Source organism: Nannospalax galili, unplaced genomic scaffold, assembly GCF_000622305.1.
Source record: "Nannospalax galili isolate Female #2095 unplaced genomic scaffold, S.galili_v1.0 scaffold911, whole genome shotgun sequence".
NCBI classification, from domain to species: domain Eukaryota; kingdom Metazoa; phylum Chordata; class Mammalia; order Rodentia; family Spalacidae; genus Nannospalax; species Nannospalax galili.
Window position 1 is genome coordinate 606710 of NW_008329642.1, and position 16452 is coordinate 623161.

Genomic DNA, 16452 nt, shown 5'->3' on the forward strand with positions numbered 1-16452 from the left:
GTCAGGGTCTCCCTATAGCCCCAGCTGGCCTGGAACTCACTATGTAGTCTAGGCTGGCCTTGAACTCACAGAGATCCACCTGCCTCTACCTCCCGAGTGCTGGGGAAAAAAGTGGACTTGAATTCTTGATCTTTCTGTCCTTACTTCCCAAGTGCTGAGATTACAGGTGCTACCTAACATAGGGGTTTTGGACTCATACTAAGCAAGTGCTCTACCAGTGAGATAAGATTCCCCCATTGTTTTTGTTTTTAATCTATTTTGCAGTGCTCAAAGCTCACACATTCTAGCAAATGCTCTACCACTGAGCAATACCCCCAGCCCTACTTTCTCTGCTTTAAATGCTTTTTTTTATGCAAACAAGACAAAGTTGGCCAAGCCATAGATTAGAGAGAAATATAATCATGTCACCTGGGAGGTTCGGGTTCTGGTATGGTCAGCAGATGCCATAGCTCTGAGTCTTAGGCCTAAGCCACTAGAGACACAAACTATCCAGGCTCAACGTGTCAACCTCACTTCTTTCTCAAGACAGACAGCATGTAGAAATATTAATTCCTCAGAGCTGGAGAGATGGCTCAGTGGTTAAGAGCACTGGCTACTTTTGCAGAGGTCTCGGGTTCGGATCCCAGCACCCACATGGTGGCTAACAACTGGTTGTAACTACAGTTCCAGGGGATCTAACGCCCTCCTCTGGCCCCCGAGGCAACTACAAGCACTTACACACATGCAGGCAACACACTCATACACATAAAAAATACAAACAATTTTTTAAAAATCAGAAGAAAAAGAAATATTAATTCATCAAGCCCCTAATCTTGCCCTTAGAACTATGGAGCTGGAATTGCTCCTTGGTCTTTTGGCTAAGATCAAGTGTAGAAATACAGAGTTGGGAAAGCCTTTTAATTTAATTGATACATATACATTAGCACAGAGGAAGTTCTTACTACTCCCATCTTTTTTCCTTTGGAGTTGTGTGCCTCTGGTCAATTTAGTATGAAAGACTGTGGGTTAATGAGAGTAATAATGAGAAAAATGTAGAAATGTGAGCAGAGAATTTCTAGGTACACAATTAACCTGAAAATCACTTAAGGAATTTCAAAAATATATTATGGCATTTAAGGTTTCATTCTTCAAAACTGTGGCCTTTGGAGACTGTTCCATAAACTGACAATTCTAAGATTTATTTAACACTTACTATGTGCCACACATAACTGTATGCGGAAAACATAAAAGCCTTACTTTAATATTCCCACACACCTATGGTTTCCTTTTACACGTAGACCTCCAAGAAAAAAAGTTCAGACAGTGCTGGAATGTAGGAATGTAAACCCAGATCTTGCACTCTGACTTCACACTTTAAGACTTTGACTTTTTTTTTTTTAAAGACAGAGTCTTATTATGTAGTCCTGGCTGGCCTGGAACTCGTCACGTAGACCAAGCTGGTCTTGAGTTCACAAAGTTCTGCCTGCCTCTGCCTCCCTGGTGCTGGGATTAAAATTGTATACCACCTTGTACACCAGAAGTCCTTGCTTTTGGTTGAATTCTTTTTGTTTGGTTCTGAAGTACTGGACATCAAATTCATGGTATTTAGTGCATGCTAGGTAAGAGCTTATCAATGAGTTATACCATCAGCCCAAGATCAAGACTTTTATTTATTTATTTATTTATTTATTTATTTAATTTATTGGTAATCATTTAGTCATAAACATACCTAAGCCAGAAGAAATTCTTCTGATGATCCCTTTTCTTAACCTTGAGATATTTCCTCCTTTCTAGAGATAAATCCTCAACAAGAAACTTTGTTAGCTGATCAAGAAGCCTCACCTGTACAGAGCTCACTACTTCTACACCCACTCATTCACCCCTACCGCTTGAGGTCTGCATTGCCTGGCAGAGACCCCCGGCCTCCCGGAGTTAATTCCCTTCCTGAAACTCTTCTTCAATCCTGAGGATATCATCATTCATACAATTTTTTAGAGCAGGACCAGCTACATAGGAACACCAGTATAATAAACATGTGGGGCAACTGTTCCAAAATTAGGAATTTCACCCGGTGTGATGGCGCATGCCTGTAATTCCAGAGCTTGGGAGGCCAAAACAGAACTGCGAATTTCAGGCCAGCCTGAGCTACCTAGGGAGAACCTTCCTGGGGAGGGCGAGGAGGGGAAACACAGAAAAACAAAGGAAACGAAAAAGGAAGGAAAAAAAAATCAAGGTTCAGTGGTAGAGTAAGGAGTACCTGCCCCTTATGCCGAAGCCCCCCCCCCCCCCCCCCCCCACACACACACACACACCCACACACACACACACACACACACTTCCAGGATGAGACAGCCGAGCCCTAAAAGAAGCCCCCCACTCTTCTAGTGCAACGGAATTGGGCTGGCTTCAGCCCGCCCCGCTCTAGAGATGCCCTTAGAGTCCAGGCCACCTGTCAAAAGCCGTAAATCGTTCTGAGCCGGGTGGGGGTGGAAGGAAAGTAGGGAGGTGGCCTCCCATCTTCTAGAGAATGCAGTTCGAGAACGCACTCTGGAACTAACTCCGGGACTGGGAACCGCTTCCGTGGCTGAGCAGAAGCTCCCCGCACCTTGCGGATTGCCGGGTGGGCCTGGGCTCCACCTTCCCAGAGGGCGGGCCTCTGCGTGCTGCGCATTGCCGGGGCAACCGACGCCGTGAGCGGTGCATTGTGGTCTGCAACAAAATGCAGGAGAAAGATCCTGAGGGAACCATTGAGTCCACGGACCAATGGGAGGATGCCAGTGGCTATAACCAGCCAATAGCGACGTGCGGAGGGAGCGGGGCCGGCGGGAGCAGGGCGGGGCCTAGGCATTAGGCGGCGGCGGCTGGCGTGAGGCGGCTTAGATGCGCCACGGTTTCTGTAGCGACCGAATCTGCTTTCTGCGCTGAGTGGCGCGTCACCTGCCTCAGGAGACCGTAGCAGTCGGAAGCCTGCTCTACGGTGAGAGGCTCGGGGTCCTCCCTGCCTGCCGCACGGACCCGGCAGGCCCCGCGGCGAGCCTGTGCGGCGGGCCTCCAGTGAAGTGGATGGGGGGCGGCGGCTGATGGGGGGCGGCGGCTGGTGGGGGTCCCCGGCCGGGTGGGGAGCGCGGCCCCAACCCGGGTTCTTACCTCCTTCCCGGGGCCTCGTCCCTCAGATAACCATGTGCGACCGGAAGGCGGTGATCAAAAATGCAGACATGTCTGAAGAAATGCAACAGGACTCGGTGGAGTGCGCTACTCAGGCGTTGGAGAAATACAATATAGAGAAGGATATTGCGGCCCATATCAAGAAGGTGAGACGCCGGCGCGAGTCAGCGCGTAGTTCTTTCTCCCCGATTCTGCGTCCCGGGGGCGCTTGGTGGAGGTTTCTTGAGGCATGCAGGGTGGCTGGTGTATAGACATCTCTAGAAAGGACGCGAATGGATTTTGCGCTCCTCCTGGGAAGACCAGACCCTCAGCGCCCGAAGTTGTTCCCCCCCCCCCCCAACCCAGCTCCCTGGGGGAAAAGCGCCACCTAGCAACGGTTTCCAAGATCAGGGAGCAGCTAGCAAGCAATTCCCCCTACTGTAGGATTCCTGCGCCGAGTATCCATCTGGGTGTTCCGGAGCGGGGAGCTGCGTGGGTGTTTCCAGCCGGGCCAGAAGGAGAGCTTGCCAGCCTTTCAGTGGGGAAGCCAGTCGGCAGTTCAGGGAAAGTGGGTGGTAGTGGTGGTTGGGGGCTTGGGTGGAGGCTTGGTAAATGGTAGTTTGTAGAAAGCTGGCAAGGCCGCCAACTTGTCAAGCTATGTTTGCTGGAAGGGAGCGAGCTGCTAGCCGAAACCGTGGGAGGGTTCCAGTGGAGACTGGGGAGATGAAAGACTTCTCGTGAACAGAAGTGAATACCTTTTCTTCCTCTTTGGACAAATGCACCAGTATGTGCATCTAGCTTGTAAGAGTCTGCTCAGTAGACAAGAGGTTTTGATACTGCACGCAAGATGAGATACGAGGAGCCAAATTCTGTGTAACTCAGCATAAAGAATTTTACATCCTTTAGCCCTGCGTACATACTCACCTAGTGAGGAAAAATTAACGCAGGCTTTCTAGTTTCCGTGCCCACTGGGATGGGGAAAATAGGGAACAGTTGTCTCTAACTTGCTAATCTTTAAGATCAGGTAGACTTGGACCAGTAGGCCATGTGTGGGAAAGAGAACTATTCAAAAGGGAAAATGTGGCCATTTAGCTGTCAGATACTGTCACTAACATTTTTTAAAAAATGTATAGGAGTAGTGGCATGCTTAAGGGTCTTAACCCCTCCTTAAATATAAATCTTCATCCTAAATTTGGCTTGGATGGTTAATTGAGGCTTTATCCTTTTTGAAGTCTTTTCTATAGTAGTGCAGGAGGACAGTTAAGATCTTTCTAGAGAAGAATGGGTTAAATTTTTACTGTTTTCTTGGATCTGGGATGCATTGCAAACACAGTGGTAGGATAGTTTAATTCTGTTTGTCAAGAACAACCGGATAAACTACAAATGTTGATGTCACCCACCTTCATTAAACATTAGAAGGTAGGAAGGTACAGTCGGGAAACAAAGCTGTCTCTGAAGCTGACCTTTCTGCATTTGACCTCCGCCAGACATTCCCGTCTTAGCTCAGACAGCAAGCACATTTGCATTAATGTATGAGGTAGGCGACTTGGGGTCAGGGAACATTCTTTTATTCTAGGAATTTGCCTTGGCTGTGGCTGTGACTCAATTACAGCTAGAGTACTTGCCTGCGTACACAAAGCTGTAGGTTCGGTTCTCCAGCATGGAAATAATAGCAGGTGCCAGTTTCTCCTTTCTGGCCCTACTGACTCTGACTTTTCTAAAAAGTGACTTCTCCAAGTCTAGCACTAAAATTCCAATGTTTTGTTTTGTTCTTTTTCCCAGGAGTTTGACAAAAAGTACAACCCCACTTGGCACTGCATTGTGGGGCGAAACTTCGGTAGTTATGTGACACATGAAACCAAACACTTCATCTACTTCTACCTGGGTCAAGTGGCGATTCTTCTGTTCAAATCTGGTTAAAAGCATGGCCTGTGCCAAACACCCAGTGATCCATCCAAAAACAAGGACTGCAGCCTGAATTCCAAACACCAGAGACTGAAACCTTCAGCCTTGCTAAGGGAAAACCTCGTTTTGAATCTTTATTTTGTACAGGGCTTTATCCTCTGTACTAGTTTATGGTTATAAAATAGTAAAACAGCTTACATTTGTATTTATTTTCTATTCCATACTTCTTTGCCCATTTTTTTTTCCTTAGTCCATTCCTTTAAATAAATCTGTTGGAGATGTCTATGTGTGTGAATTAGTTTGTTCAAGTAAGATTGACTATGAACTATCAATTGATACTGCGACCAGGTTTGTAGAGTTTGTCCTCCAATTTGTTTCTGTAGGATTAGCCACTTCGGTACTGTTTGAGAACAGGGTACTTAGGACTGGCCTCATCCAGTTTTTGAATAGCAACCCTCCAGGGTTATTTAGGCTATTAGAGCCAGTGGGAGGTGCTTCATACCTGTAATCCCAGCACTCTGGAGGCTGTGAGGTAGGACTACAATTCCTTGTAGTTTGCTAGGCTGTACTTTCACTAGCATGGCTAGTAATCAGTAAATGTGGGTTCGCTTCAAGAACCTTATTAACGCTGTATTGAGTAACCACCAAATGCTTCGTGCTACCAACTTAAGGGATCTAGTCCAAGCAGAGATTTCTAAGCAGCCAACAGCTGCTATGTAGAATAGATTTGAATTGATAGATAATGGTCCTATCATAGGTACCATGAGGTCAGTCACATCTTTGACTTGACCTTTTTCATCACCAGAACTCATTCTTGAGGTCCAAGGAGCTTGTGTTACATCAGGATGGGGGAGGGATGTGAAGTTGTTTCACAGTTGCTTTTATGTGTGTGTGTAGATCAGAAGACGGGATCTTTCCTCCCACCATCTCAGTTCTGAGACCCAAGTGCCTTTTTACCTGCCAAGCCATCTCATGGTCAGTCATAGACTAGGCTGGCCTTAAACTCACTATGTAGCTGAGGATGACCTTGAACTCCTAATCCTGTGTCCACCTCCCAAGTGCTGAGATAAATGTATGCCTTCAAGCCTGGCTTGTTTCACTATTATTCTCCCTGCTGTCTGCAGGAAATGGTATTTTGAAACGAGATTGCAATTAGGGTGACCTACGTTTCTATTTGTGTGAACAGGTGGAAACTCAGGAATTGCCTCTATTCTCTTTCCCTCTTCAGTGACCTGGCTGCTTTTATTTGAAGCTCAACAAGAATCTGACTTTCAAAGCTTTAGCTAATCCAAACAGATGGTCTCTAGCAACAGACCCTACAGCTGATGGAAAATGAAGCTGGACATAGAGGGCTCTATCTTATTTGACCCAGCCCACATCTGTTAGGAAGGGAATAGCTTTTAATGTACATTTTTGGGTTCAGATGTGAAAAAACCATGTTGCTATAGAAATAAGATTGGGCTGATGGATTCTGAAGTTGCTCCCAGTGCCTGCTGCATCCTGTTTCAAAAGCCAGGAGTCTCCAGCTGGCTGAAAAAAACAAGTTTTTCAAAGGTTTATCATTTTCTCCAACACTCTTTACTGCTGTTCTCTAAGATGTATGCAGTTAGCTGTGTCTGAAAGCTATTCATTGACAGGGCAAGAGCTTGTGAGCTCTAAAAATAACCCCTACTGTGCTGGGCCAACAAGATGAATCAATCCTTTTCAAATAACCCTGAACTTGTGTTTTTTGAGACAGGATCTTGCTATGTAGCCTAGGCTGGGTTCAAACTCTGGAGTGCTTATGCCTCAGCCTCCTGAGTGCTGGGATTACAAGAATGCACTACACTACCATACCTGAGTAATTTCTGTAGTTTCTTAGCAAGGCTTCTTAATATTTATTAAGTTTCACATTGTTTTAGCATTAAACAGTAGTCTGTAGAGAGGCTAGATCCAAACTTGAATACTGGAGGGGGGTTAGGCTACAGGCATAAATAACTTTTCAGGGCCAGAGAGATGGGCTCAGCAGTTAAAAGCACTGGCTGGTCTTGCAGAGGACCCAGGTTCAGTTCCCAGAACCCACATGGCAGTTAATAACTGTAACTCCAGTTCCAGGGGATCAGACATCCTGTTCTGACCTCTGTGGACACTGCATGACATGGGTACACTTACAGGCAGGCAATGCATTCATTGCATAAAACAAAAAATACAATAAAAAAACTTCAAAAAAATTTCAAATTATGTATATGTGTATTTTACCTACATGTATGCCTGTCTCCCTAGTGCTGGGATGAAAATTTATTTGAAGCTGAGTGTGGTGGCAGATGCCTTTAATCCCAGCACTTTAGATGCTAAGAAAGGTAGCATCTGAGTTCAAGGCCAGCTTGGTCTACACAGTGAATTCCAGGCCAGCTAGAGCTATAAGACCCTATCTCAAAGTTTTTTGAGAGAAGTTCTCATTATGTAACCCCAGCTGGCCTGGAACTCACTATGTAGACCTGGCAGGTGGTGATCCTCCTTGCCATCAGAGTGTTGGGATTGTAGACTTCTGCTGTCACATCTGGTTCACACCTCTTTTTTTTTTTTTTTTTTTTTTTTTTTGGTCTTTTTTGAGACAAGGTCTCCCTGTAGCCACAGCTAGCCTGGATTCACTAAGGAGACCAAGCTGGCCTCGAACTCGGAGATCTGCCTGCCTCTGCTTCCCAAGTACTGGGATTAAAAGCATGTGCCACCACGCCTGGCTCGTAAATTATTTTTAAACCTCCCTCCCTCCTCCTCCTTTTGCAATAAAATCCTTTCTTCAACTGTGTTCTGACAAAGCAGCTTCCTGTATCAACAAGGACCTAGTAGTACTTTTCTTCTGACATATACTGAGGACACAAGACATAGTTTGGTGAAGAAGGCTGACAGTGATACAAACATGCATTACTTCAAGAAAACAGTAATAGGGCTATTGAGATGGCTCAGGGGTCAAGAGCACTGGCAGAGGACCCAGGTTCAGTTCCGAGCACCCACATGGTGTCCAACAATCATCCATAATTCCAGTTCCAGAGGATCCAGTGTCCTCTTTTGACCTCTAGCCATTGTACAAGGGTGCACTTACATACATGCATGCAAAACATTCACACACATAAAATTAATTTTAAAAAAACAGTAATAAATACCACCCAAACTAAACTCATTTACTGGTTCAGCATACAAATTCTAGTGGTCTTGTTGGGTTTTTGTTTTGTTTTGTTTTATGGTGTTGAGGGTTAAATTCAGGGCCTCAAGTATGTAAGCATGTGCTCTACTGCTGAGCTACACCCTCAGCCCCTATTTCTAATATTGTCAGTCCTCTGACTTGGACCTTGGCTTTGGGCCCTCAACTCAGTTCTAGTCTGAAAGGTTGATTAGGTTAAGTTCAACTATTTTCTGGTTCTAGTCACATGGGGTTGAAATGATTCATTATCCCTCTGGAAGGCAGTCCTGCTAGAGAAGCCACAAATAGGATTCAAAACTATACATCAGTGCTGGTTTTACCCAAATCCCACACTGCACAGCTAAGAGAAGTTGAGCAAAAACTCAGGCCAAACACTTCTGGGAGAAGGCCTAAGCAGCCTGAGCAGCTGCTAATGAAAGCTGCAAAAAATGGGAATTTGTTTCTTCCTCTCTGAGACTGGTTGATTCAGAACCTGAGTCCAAGTTTTATATCCTTAAGGAGACGTCAGCTACCATCTCATCAGGGAGATTATCTTCCAGTTCCAGGCTTCAACAGGAAATGATGGGTCCATGCTCCAGGACAGGAAAGGAGTTAAAATTTGAAGCCAGAATGAATGGCTACAATCCCTTTAGTTAGACTTTCATAAGTCACTTTCTGAAAGCCTGCATCTTCAATCATCTCCTTGAACTCTTCCTAAAACAAGAAAAGATACACCATGGAATGTTTGGATTTCAAAGTTAGGACCTTTGTTATAAGCTATAAGTTTGTTGATTTTTTTTTTTTTTTTAAGGCTTGAAGATGGGTTGGATGGAGAGATGGCTCTTGCAAAGGAACCAGGTTTGATTCCCAGCACCCACATGGTAGAACAACCAACCATAACTCTAGTTCCAGGGAATCCAATGCCCTCTTCTGGTCTTCTTAGACATTGCACAACACAGGTGCACTTACATACATGCAGGCAATACACTCATACACGTAAAATAAAAATAATATTTTTAAAAAATAAATATAGCTTGAAGAAATTTTATTAGCATTTAAAAGAAAAACCCTTCAAGCAGACCAGCTGTAAATCTCAACAGGAGAATGGAGGGGAGAAGGAAAAAGGCATGTTGTTTAAGCTGGATTGGAGGTCAGACACATGGTGGACAGGCAGTCAATGGCAGGCTTTAGAGAAAGAGGAAGGAAGCCCACAATGTTGGGGGAAGCCCAGAGTGTTAGGGAAGACATGCTTAGGAAAGAGATAGAAAGAAGAAGTTAGGCTTTTCTGAAGAATTAAAAAAAAGTGGGCAGATTTATGAAGCTGCAGGACTATGGCCTGGTAGACTACTCTTAGGCTACACAAGTTTTGTACCTGATTTGGGAATTTCCGGATACTCTCCACAAGGTACTGATAGGACTTCCAGTCTCCTGCAATGACCTCCCCAAGGACAGGAATGACCTGGAAGCTGTATAGATCATAAAACCTAAACAATAACCACAAAGGCGAAGATTCAGATTAGATCTGGGTTTGCATTTATTCCCTGACCTCTCCACCAATCAAAGAGAAAGATAATGAGAGAAAAGGAAGGAAGGAAGGAAGGAGGGAGGGAGGGAGGGAGGGAGGGAGGAAGGGGAGGAAAGGAGAGAGGGAGGAAGGGAGGGAGAGAGGGAGGGAGGGAGAGAGAAAAAGGAAGGAAGGAAGGAAGGAAGGAAGGAAGGAAGGAAGGAAGGAAGGAAGGAAGGAAGGAAGGAAGGAAAAGAAAGAAAGGAAAGGGCCAGAGAGAGGGCTTGCCAGTTAAGAGCATTTACTACTCTGGCAGACAACCAGGTTCAGTTCACAGCACTCACATCAGGCAGTTCACAACTGTTTCATGTCTTGTGGCCTCTGTGGACAATTGCACACATATGGTGCATATACACTCACATAGGAACACACATAATTTATTTCTGAAGAATTTTAAAAAGTGGGCAGATTTATCTTAAAAAAAAAATTAGCTGGGCATGGTGGCACATACCTTTAATCCCAGCACTTAGGAGGCAAAGGCAGGCAGATCTCCATGAGTTCTAGCCAGCCTGGTCTACACAGTGAATTCCAGGCCAGCTGGGGCTACAGGGAGACCCTATCTCAAAAAAAAAAAAAAAAAAAAGACATAAATAAATTTAGGGGCTGGGGGCTGGAGAGATGGCTCAGCAGTTAAGAGCACTGGCTGCTCTTGCAGAGGACCCTGTTCAATTCCCAGCACCCACATGGTGGCTAACAACCATCCTAACTCCAGTTCCAGGGTGTCTGCCATCTTCTGACCTCTGTGGGCATAGCATGACACAGGTGCACTTACATACATGCAAGCAATACAATCATACACATAAAATAATATTCTATAAAAATTTTTTTTAAATGCCCTGAATTTTTCCCACGGTAGTAAGCAACAGTTCTAAGTCAGGAGGGACAAACTTAAATGCCTACAGGGAGTTGACCAAGACCTTGAAATAAGGGGAGTAGGCCAAGAGCAAGATGGGCACAGTCACAACATTCCATGAAACTGGAGGAGGGTCTGTCGGTTCTTGGCTCTGACTATTGTATGTAAACGTTTGGGTCTACCAAGGTTGCAATATGTGTCTGATTTGGCCAGTGAAGCTGAAAATCCAGGTTTTTAATGTAAAATTTCTCAATTTTGTTTGAGATAGTCTCATTCTGTAGCCTAGCCAGAAACTTGTTATGTGGACCAGCTGGTTTTGAAATTGAGGGTGATTCTCCTGCCTCATCCTCCTGAGTGCTGAGATTATATGTGTGAGCCACCACACCTGGCTGTGTAAGTTTCCTAAAATATATGAGTAAAGCAAAACACATAATGTGGGCCAACCTGGGCCTCTGGTTACTGGTTTAAGTATTTTCATTTAGGACTCACTGATCTCTTAAGGTGTGCCTGTCCTTTGGGGCCTCCGGGCCTCTGAACCTACAAACTTGGTGCTTTGTTGCTTACTATTCTCTATTCATTTTAGGGTGGGGAACCTTTTGCTAGACAAAGAAGTTTATAAAGCCCTGTTGTCAATGCTAACCTGGATACAAAGGGATTATCCACTTGGCTAAACTCCAGACAGAGAAACTGTCCTCCTGGCTTTAGGACCCGATGGGCTTCCTGTAGCGCCTAAGAGAGACAAGGACAAAAAGAAACAAATCTCAGTGGACCTCCCCTCAACTCCATGAGGCAGAGGCCGGTTTAGTTTCTATGGGCATTACAAACATTATTTCCCCCAAATTCCCTTATTCTTAGAAGTTACAACAGCAGAAATCTATTGTAACAGGCATTTTGCTGCTCAAGACTAGAGAAAGGCACTGAGTAGAGAGACTGGTACAATTCCACGCAGAACAAGGTTAGAATTGTGGGTCACAATCACAGTAGATAACCTCTTCCATATAACAATCTTTTTTTTCTTTTTTTTTTTTTGTCTTTTTGAGACAGGGTCTCCCTGTAGCCCCAGCTGACCTGGAACTCGCTATGTAGACCAGGCTGGCCTCAAACTCACAGAGATCCACCTGCCCCTGCCTCCCAAGTGCTGAGATTAAAGGCGTGCGCCACCACACTCAGTTTATGTGGCTAATTTTAAAAGGAAGAACCAGGGCTGGAGAGAAGGCTCAGCAGTTAAGAATACTGGTTGTTCTTGCAGAAGAGCCAGGTTTGAATCCCAGCACCCATGTGGCAGCTAACAACTGTCCATAACTCCAGTTCCAGGGGATCCAAGAGCCTCTTCTGTCCTCCGCAGGCATTGCAAGACACGGATGCACATACCTACATGCAGGCAATACATACATACACATAAAGTTTAAAAATAATAAAATATAAAAGGAAGAACCAATACTCTTTTGTACTAACATAGAAAAAGTCACCAATATAAGCCAGGCCTGATAATACAGGCTGGCAATCTGAGCTACTTGGGAGGCTGAGCAAGAAAGATCACAAGTTTAAGGTCAGCCTGGGCTACAGAATGAGTTTAAGGCCAGCATAACTTAATGAGACCTTGTCTTAAAACAAAACAAGAAAAAAAGGGCTGGGGCTGAGTTTAGGGGTAGACTGTTTACTTGGCATGTGAAAAGGACCTGGGTTTGATCTTGAGCACAGGAAAAAATAAAATCACTGATTTGTATGTGTCTGTGTGTGTTTCATTAGAATGCTGAAGACTGAACCCAGAGCTTTGCGCGTTAGACTAGCACTCCACCACCAAGCTGTACCCCCAGTATATACCTGGCTTTATTTATTTATCATTATTTTATGCATATGAGTGTTATGCCTGGATGTACGTAGGTGCACCCTTGTTATACAATGCCTGTGGAGGCCAAAAGAGAATGCTGGGTCCCCTGGAACTAGAGTTACAGGCAGTTGTTAGCCACCATGTGGGTGCTAAGAACTAAACCCGGGTCCTCTGCAAGAGCAGTCACTGTTTTTAACTGCTGAGTCATCTCTCCAGCCTCTTAGATATATTTTTACAGAAAAAATGGCAATGGGGTCAGATGTGATCATGCACACCTGTAATCCCAGTACTTGAGAAGTAGTGGCAAAAGGATCAGAAGTTCAAGGCCAGCTTCAGCTACATATCCAATTCAAGGCCAGCCTTGGGTACATTAGAACCGGTCTCAAAAAAGAAAGAGAAAAAAATGTAATGGAGAATATGCTTAGAATGCTAATATTTGCATTAGATAAAAAGGAAATAGAAGCTGGGGAGATGACTGAGTTGGTAAAGTGCTTGTTGTATAAGCAGGAAGATCTGAGGTAAGATTCCCCAGCACCCAGCACTGGGAAGGCAGACATAGGAAAATCTCTGGGGCTTGGTGGCCAGTCAGTTTAGCTGAATCAATGGGAAGGTTCAGTGAAAAGACCCTGTCTCAAAAACCAAGGTGAGAGCTGGGGGTGCTGGCATGGTGACGCCCACCTTTAATCCCAGCCCTTGGGAGGCAGCCTGGTCTACAAAGCGAGTTCCAGGCCAGCTGGGGCTACAGAGAGACCCTGTCTCCCCCCTCCAAAAAAACCCCAAAACCAAGGTGAAGGGGGCCAGAAAGTTGGTTCAGCTGGTAAAGGCACTTACTAACTATATAAGCCTGGCAATGTGAGTTTGATTCCTAGAACCTACATAAAAGTGGAAGGAGAGAATAAACTCCACAAAAATTGTTCTCTGACATGTGTGCCATGGTACAGGCCCCCGCCACCCCTATACATGTGTGTGTGCATGCATGCATACACACACACACACACACACACAGAGGAAATAAGTGGTTATGATAGTGGCACAGGCCTGTATTCTCAGCACAGGGACACAGAAGTAGAACTATCTCTAGTTTGAGGTTAGCCTGAATAATGTGACATTCTGTCTAAAAAAAAACATTATCTTCTCAAATTTACTATATAGTCTTGAACTCCTGATCTCCTGCCTCCACTTCCTGAGCACTGGGGTTACAGGTATATGCTACCACTCTTGACTATAATACATAGACTTAATATACACAAAACATCTTTGCAAAGATATGCAAGGAATTGGGCACTATGTGGGAGAGGGGGCTCTGAATGGCTGGGAGATTAAGGGATGGAACTTTTCACTGATACAACCCTTTGAACTTTGGTCCTATCAAAAAGTATTTCATTTTTATCTTACTTTTTTGCTTTTTTGAGGTAAGGTTTTGTTTGTAGCCCTGGCTGCCTGGAGCTTGCAGTGATTCTTCTGCTTCTGCCTCCTGAGTGCTGGGGTACAGGTGTGAGCAAACCACAAATGGCAAAAAACATGTTTCAATCAGAACAAAAAATAAACCATCCACAGATACAGGACAGGTCATAAAAGCCAGGCTTTCCCCAGCCTACCCCCCTTTTTTTGATTGTTTGTTTGGAGTTTTTTTGAGACAGGGTTTCCCTATAGCCCCAGCTGGCCTGGAACTCGTTATGTAGACCTGGCTGGCCTGGATCTCAGAGATTCACCTGCCTCTGCCTCTCAAGTGCTGGAATAAAAGACATGCGCCACCGTGCCTAGCTTTTTTCTTTTTTTTTTTTTTTTAAAGATAGAATGTAGCTGGGCATGGTGGCACATGCCTTTAATCCCAGCACTTAGGAGGCAGAGGCAGGCGGGTCTCTGTGAGTTCGAGGTCAGCCTGGTCTACATAGTGAGTTTCAGGACAGCTGGGGCTACAGGGAGACTCTGTCTCAAAAAGACCAAAAAAAAAAAGATAGGATGTAGCTATATAACCAGGCTGATCTGGAACTCAAGTCCTCTCAAGTCCTGGATTGCATGCATATGCTTATGCTATTTCTCTCATGCCCTGCTTAGAAAAACTGTATTCTAGCAAATGCTCAAACCCATGGAGGAGGTTGTAGGATCCTCTGATTTTTAGTAAGGGAGAAATACCAGTGCAAACATGGACACACAACTTATATCTGAAGTAGAGGGCAGTTTAGTGGGACTGAGTCCTTAACCTGGAGGAATCTGTGATGAATCCATGTAGGGAATGTCTATCTGTAAGAGAATTATGTAGGAGAAACCCCACAAACCGGTGTCAGAAACAGTGTGCAGTATGGAGAAGACAGTGAATTTTCCCTCTTCAGTAGGAAAGTAATTTTTTTTTTTTTTTTTTTTTTTGGTCCTTTTGAGACAGGGTCTCCCTGTAGCCACAACTGGCCTGGATTCGCTATGGAGACCAGACCAGCCTCGAACTCCCAGAGATCCGCCTGCCTCTGCCTCCCAAGTGCTGGGATTAAAGGCGTGCGCTACCACGCCAGGCTGGAAAGTAATTTTCTACATGATTAATTTGTGTAGCATATTCTGTCTAAAAGAGTTTTTCTTAAGCTGGGTGTGGTAGCTCATGTCTACTCTAGCACTGAGGGTACAGGGACTGAAATAGAACTTCTGAAAGCTCAAGGACAGCTAAGAAAATATTTGCTGGGTATGATGGCACTCACCTTTAATCCCAGCACCTGGGAGGCAGAGGCAGGTGGAGCTCTGTGTGATCAAGGCCAGCCTGGTCTACATAGTGAGTTCCAGGCCAGCAGGGGCTACAGGGAGAACTTGTGTCAAAAAAATAATAATAATAAAGGGGAAAAAAAGAGATTTGTTTTTATTTTACATGTATGAGTATTTTGCCTACATACTACATATGTGCAGTGCCCACAGAGGCCAGGAGAGTCAGATCCTTTGGAGTAAGTTGTGAGCCACCATGTGAATGCTAGGATCTGAACCTGGATCCTCTGCAAGAGCAGCCAGTGCTTTTAACCATTGAACCATCTCTCCAGTTCTGACTTTTTTGAGACATGGTTTTACGATATAGGCCTTGTTGTCCTGGAACTCACTGTGTAGACCAGGCTGGCTTGGGACGTGCATGAATCCTCCTGCCTTTGCCTATAGAGCACTGAAATTACAGTCATGTGCTACTACACCTGACTACTAAGATTAATTAGTATATATTCATATTATATATATAATTATATATATACACATATATGTGCATATGTGTGGGAATGCATGCCACAGCACACATGTGGAGGTCAGAGGACAACCTGCAGGAGTCAGTTTCTCCTTCCACTATGTAGATATTGGAGATGAGCTCAGGTCATCAGGCTTGGCGACAAACACCTTTACCCAGAGCTTTTGATCTTGTTTTACAAGTTACAGTAGAAAGAGAGGGAGAAAGGGATTGAAGGTGACAAGGTGAAGGGGAAGGGAAAGGGGAGAGGAAGAAGGAAGGGAGGGAAAGGTGAAGGAGGCAGGGATGGGGTAGAGGTGGGGAGAGAGAAACAGTGCAGAGGAGGAGAGAGAAAGACTAGACAGGCCAAGGTCCCAAAATCCCCAGAAGGCACGCACACACTCAACTGACAGTTCCTACAAGTCCCCACCTAAAGTCCACAGCACCGTTCAATAGTATTACCCTGAGGTCCTTTTAACATGGGGACCTCTGGACAGTACTACCTATATTCAAATCATAACAAGCACATAAAAGAATGTCCAACCAGGGGCTGGAGAGGTGGCTCAGCGGTTAAGAGCACTGAGGACCAGGGTTCAGTTCCCCACACTCACATGATGGCTAACAATTGTCCATAACTCCAGTTCCAAGGATCCAATACCTTCTTCTGACTTTGATGGGCACTGCACGACATGGGTGCACTTATGTACATGCAGGCAATACACTCATACACATAAAATAAAAATAATAAATAAAATATATTTTTAAAAAAATGTCCAACCACAAGCAGAAGAGTCAGACAACTGCAGCCCATATTTCAGAAAAGAAAGCA

The 16452-nt window shown here is 44.8% G+C and overlaps 2 protein-coding genes across 2 annotated transcripts in view; one reads left to right on the top strand and one right to left on the bottom strand.

The window, feature by feature from the left end:
- Positions 1 to 2799: 2799 nt before the first annotated feature.
- Dynll1 (dynein light chain LC8-type 1) lies at positions 2800 to 5311 on the top strand. The gene is made up of 3 exons (XM_008840592.2): positions 2800 to 2956; positions 3153 to 3290; positions 4906 to 5311. The coding sequence occupies exons 2-3, from the start codon at positions 3159 to 3161 to the stop codon at positions 5041 to 5043; spliced, it is 270 nt and encodes an 89-aa protein (XP_008838814.1). The 5' UTR covers positions 2800 to 2956; positions 3153 to 3158; the 3' UTR covers positions 5044 to 5311.
- Positions 5312 to 7896: 2585 nt separating this feature from the next.
- The window catches only part of Coq5 (coenzyme Q5, methyltransferase), a 20942-nt gene continuing 12386 nt past the window's right edge, over positions 7897 to 16452 (bottom strand). The window contains exons 5-7 of the mRNA XM_008840603.3: positions 11246 to 11334; positions 9561 to 9672; positions 7897 to 8902 (exon numbers count right to left, since the gene is read on the bottom strand). Of these exons, the coding sequence (XP_008838825.1) occupies positions 8801 to 8902; positions 9561 to 9672; positions 11246 to 11334 (303 nt within the window). The 3' untranslated portion in view covers positions 7897 to 8800. The remainder of the gene's footprint in view (positions 8903 to 9560; positions 9673 to 11245; positions 11335 to 16452) is intronic.

Bases quoted from the DNA above. Each gene is read 5' to 3' on its own strand.
- Dynll1 (XM_008840592.2), top strand. From the start codon at position 3,159: ATGTGCGACCGGAAGGCGGTGATCAAAAATGCAGACATGTCTGAAGAA. The intron at 3,291-4,905 runs GTGAGACGCCGG...TCTTTTTCCCAG, and splicing joins TTGCGGCCCATATCAAGAAG to GAGTTTGACAAAAAGTACAA.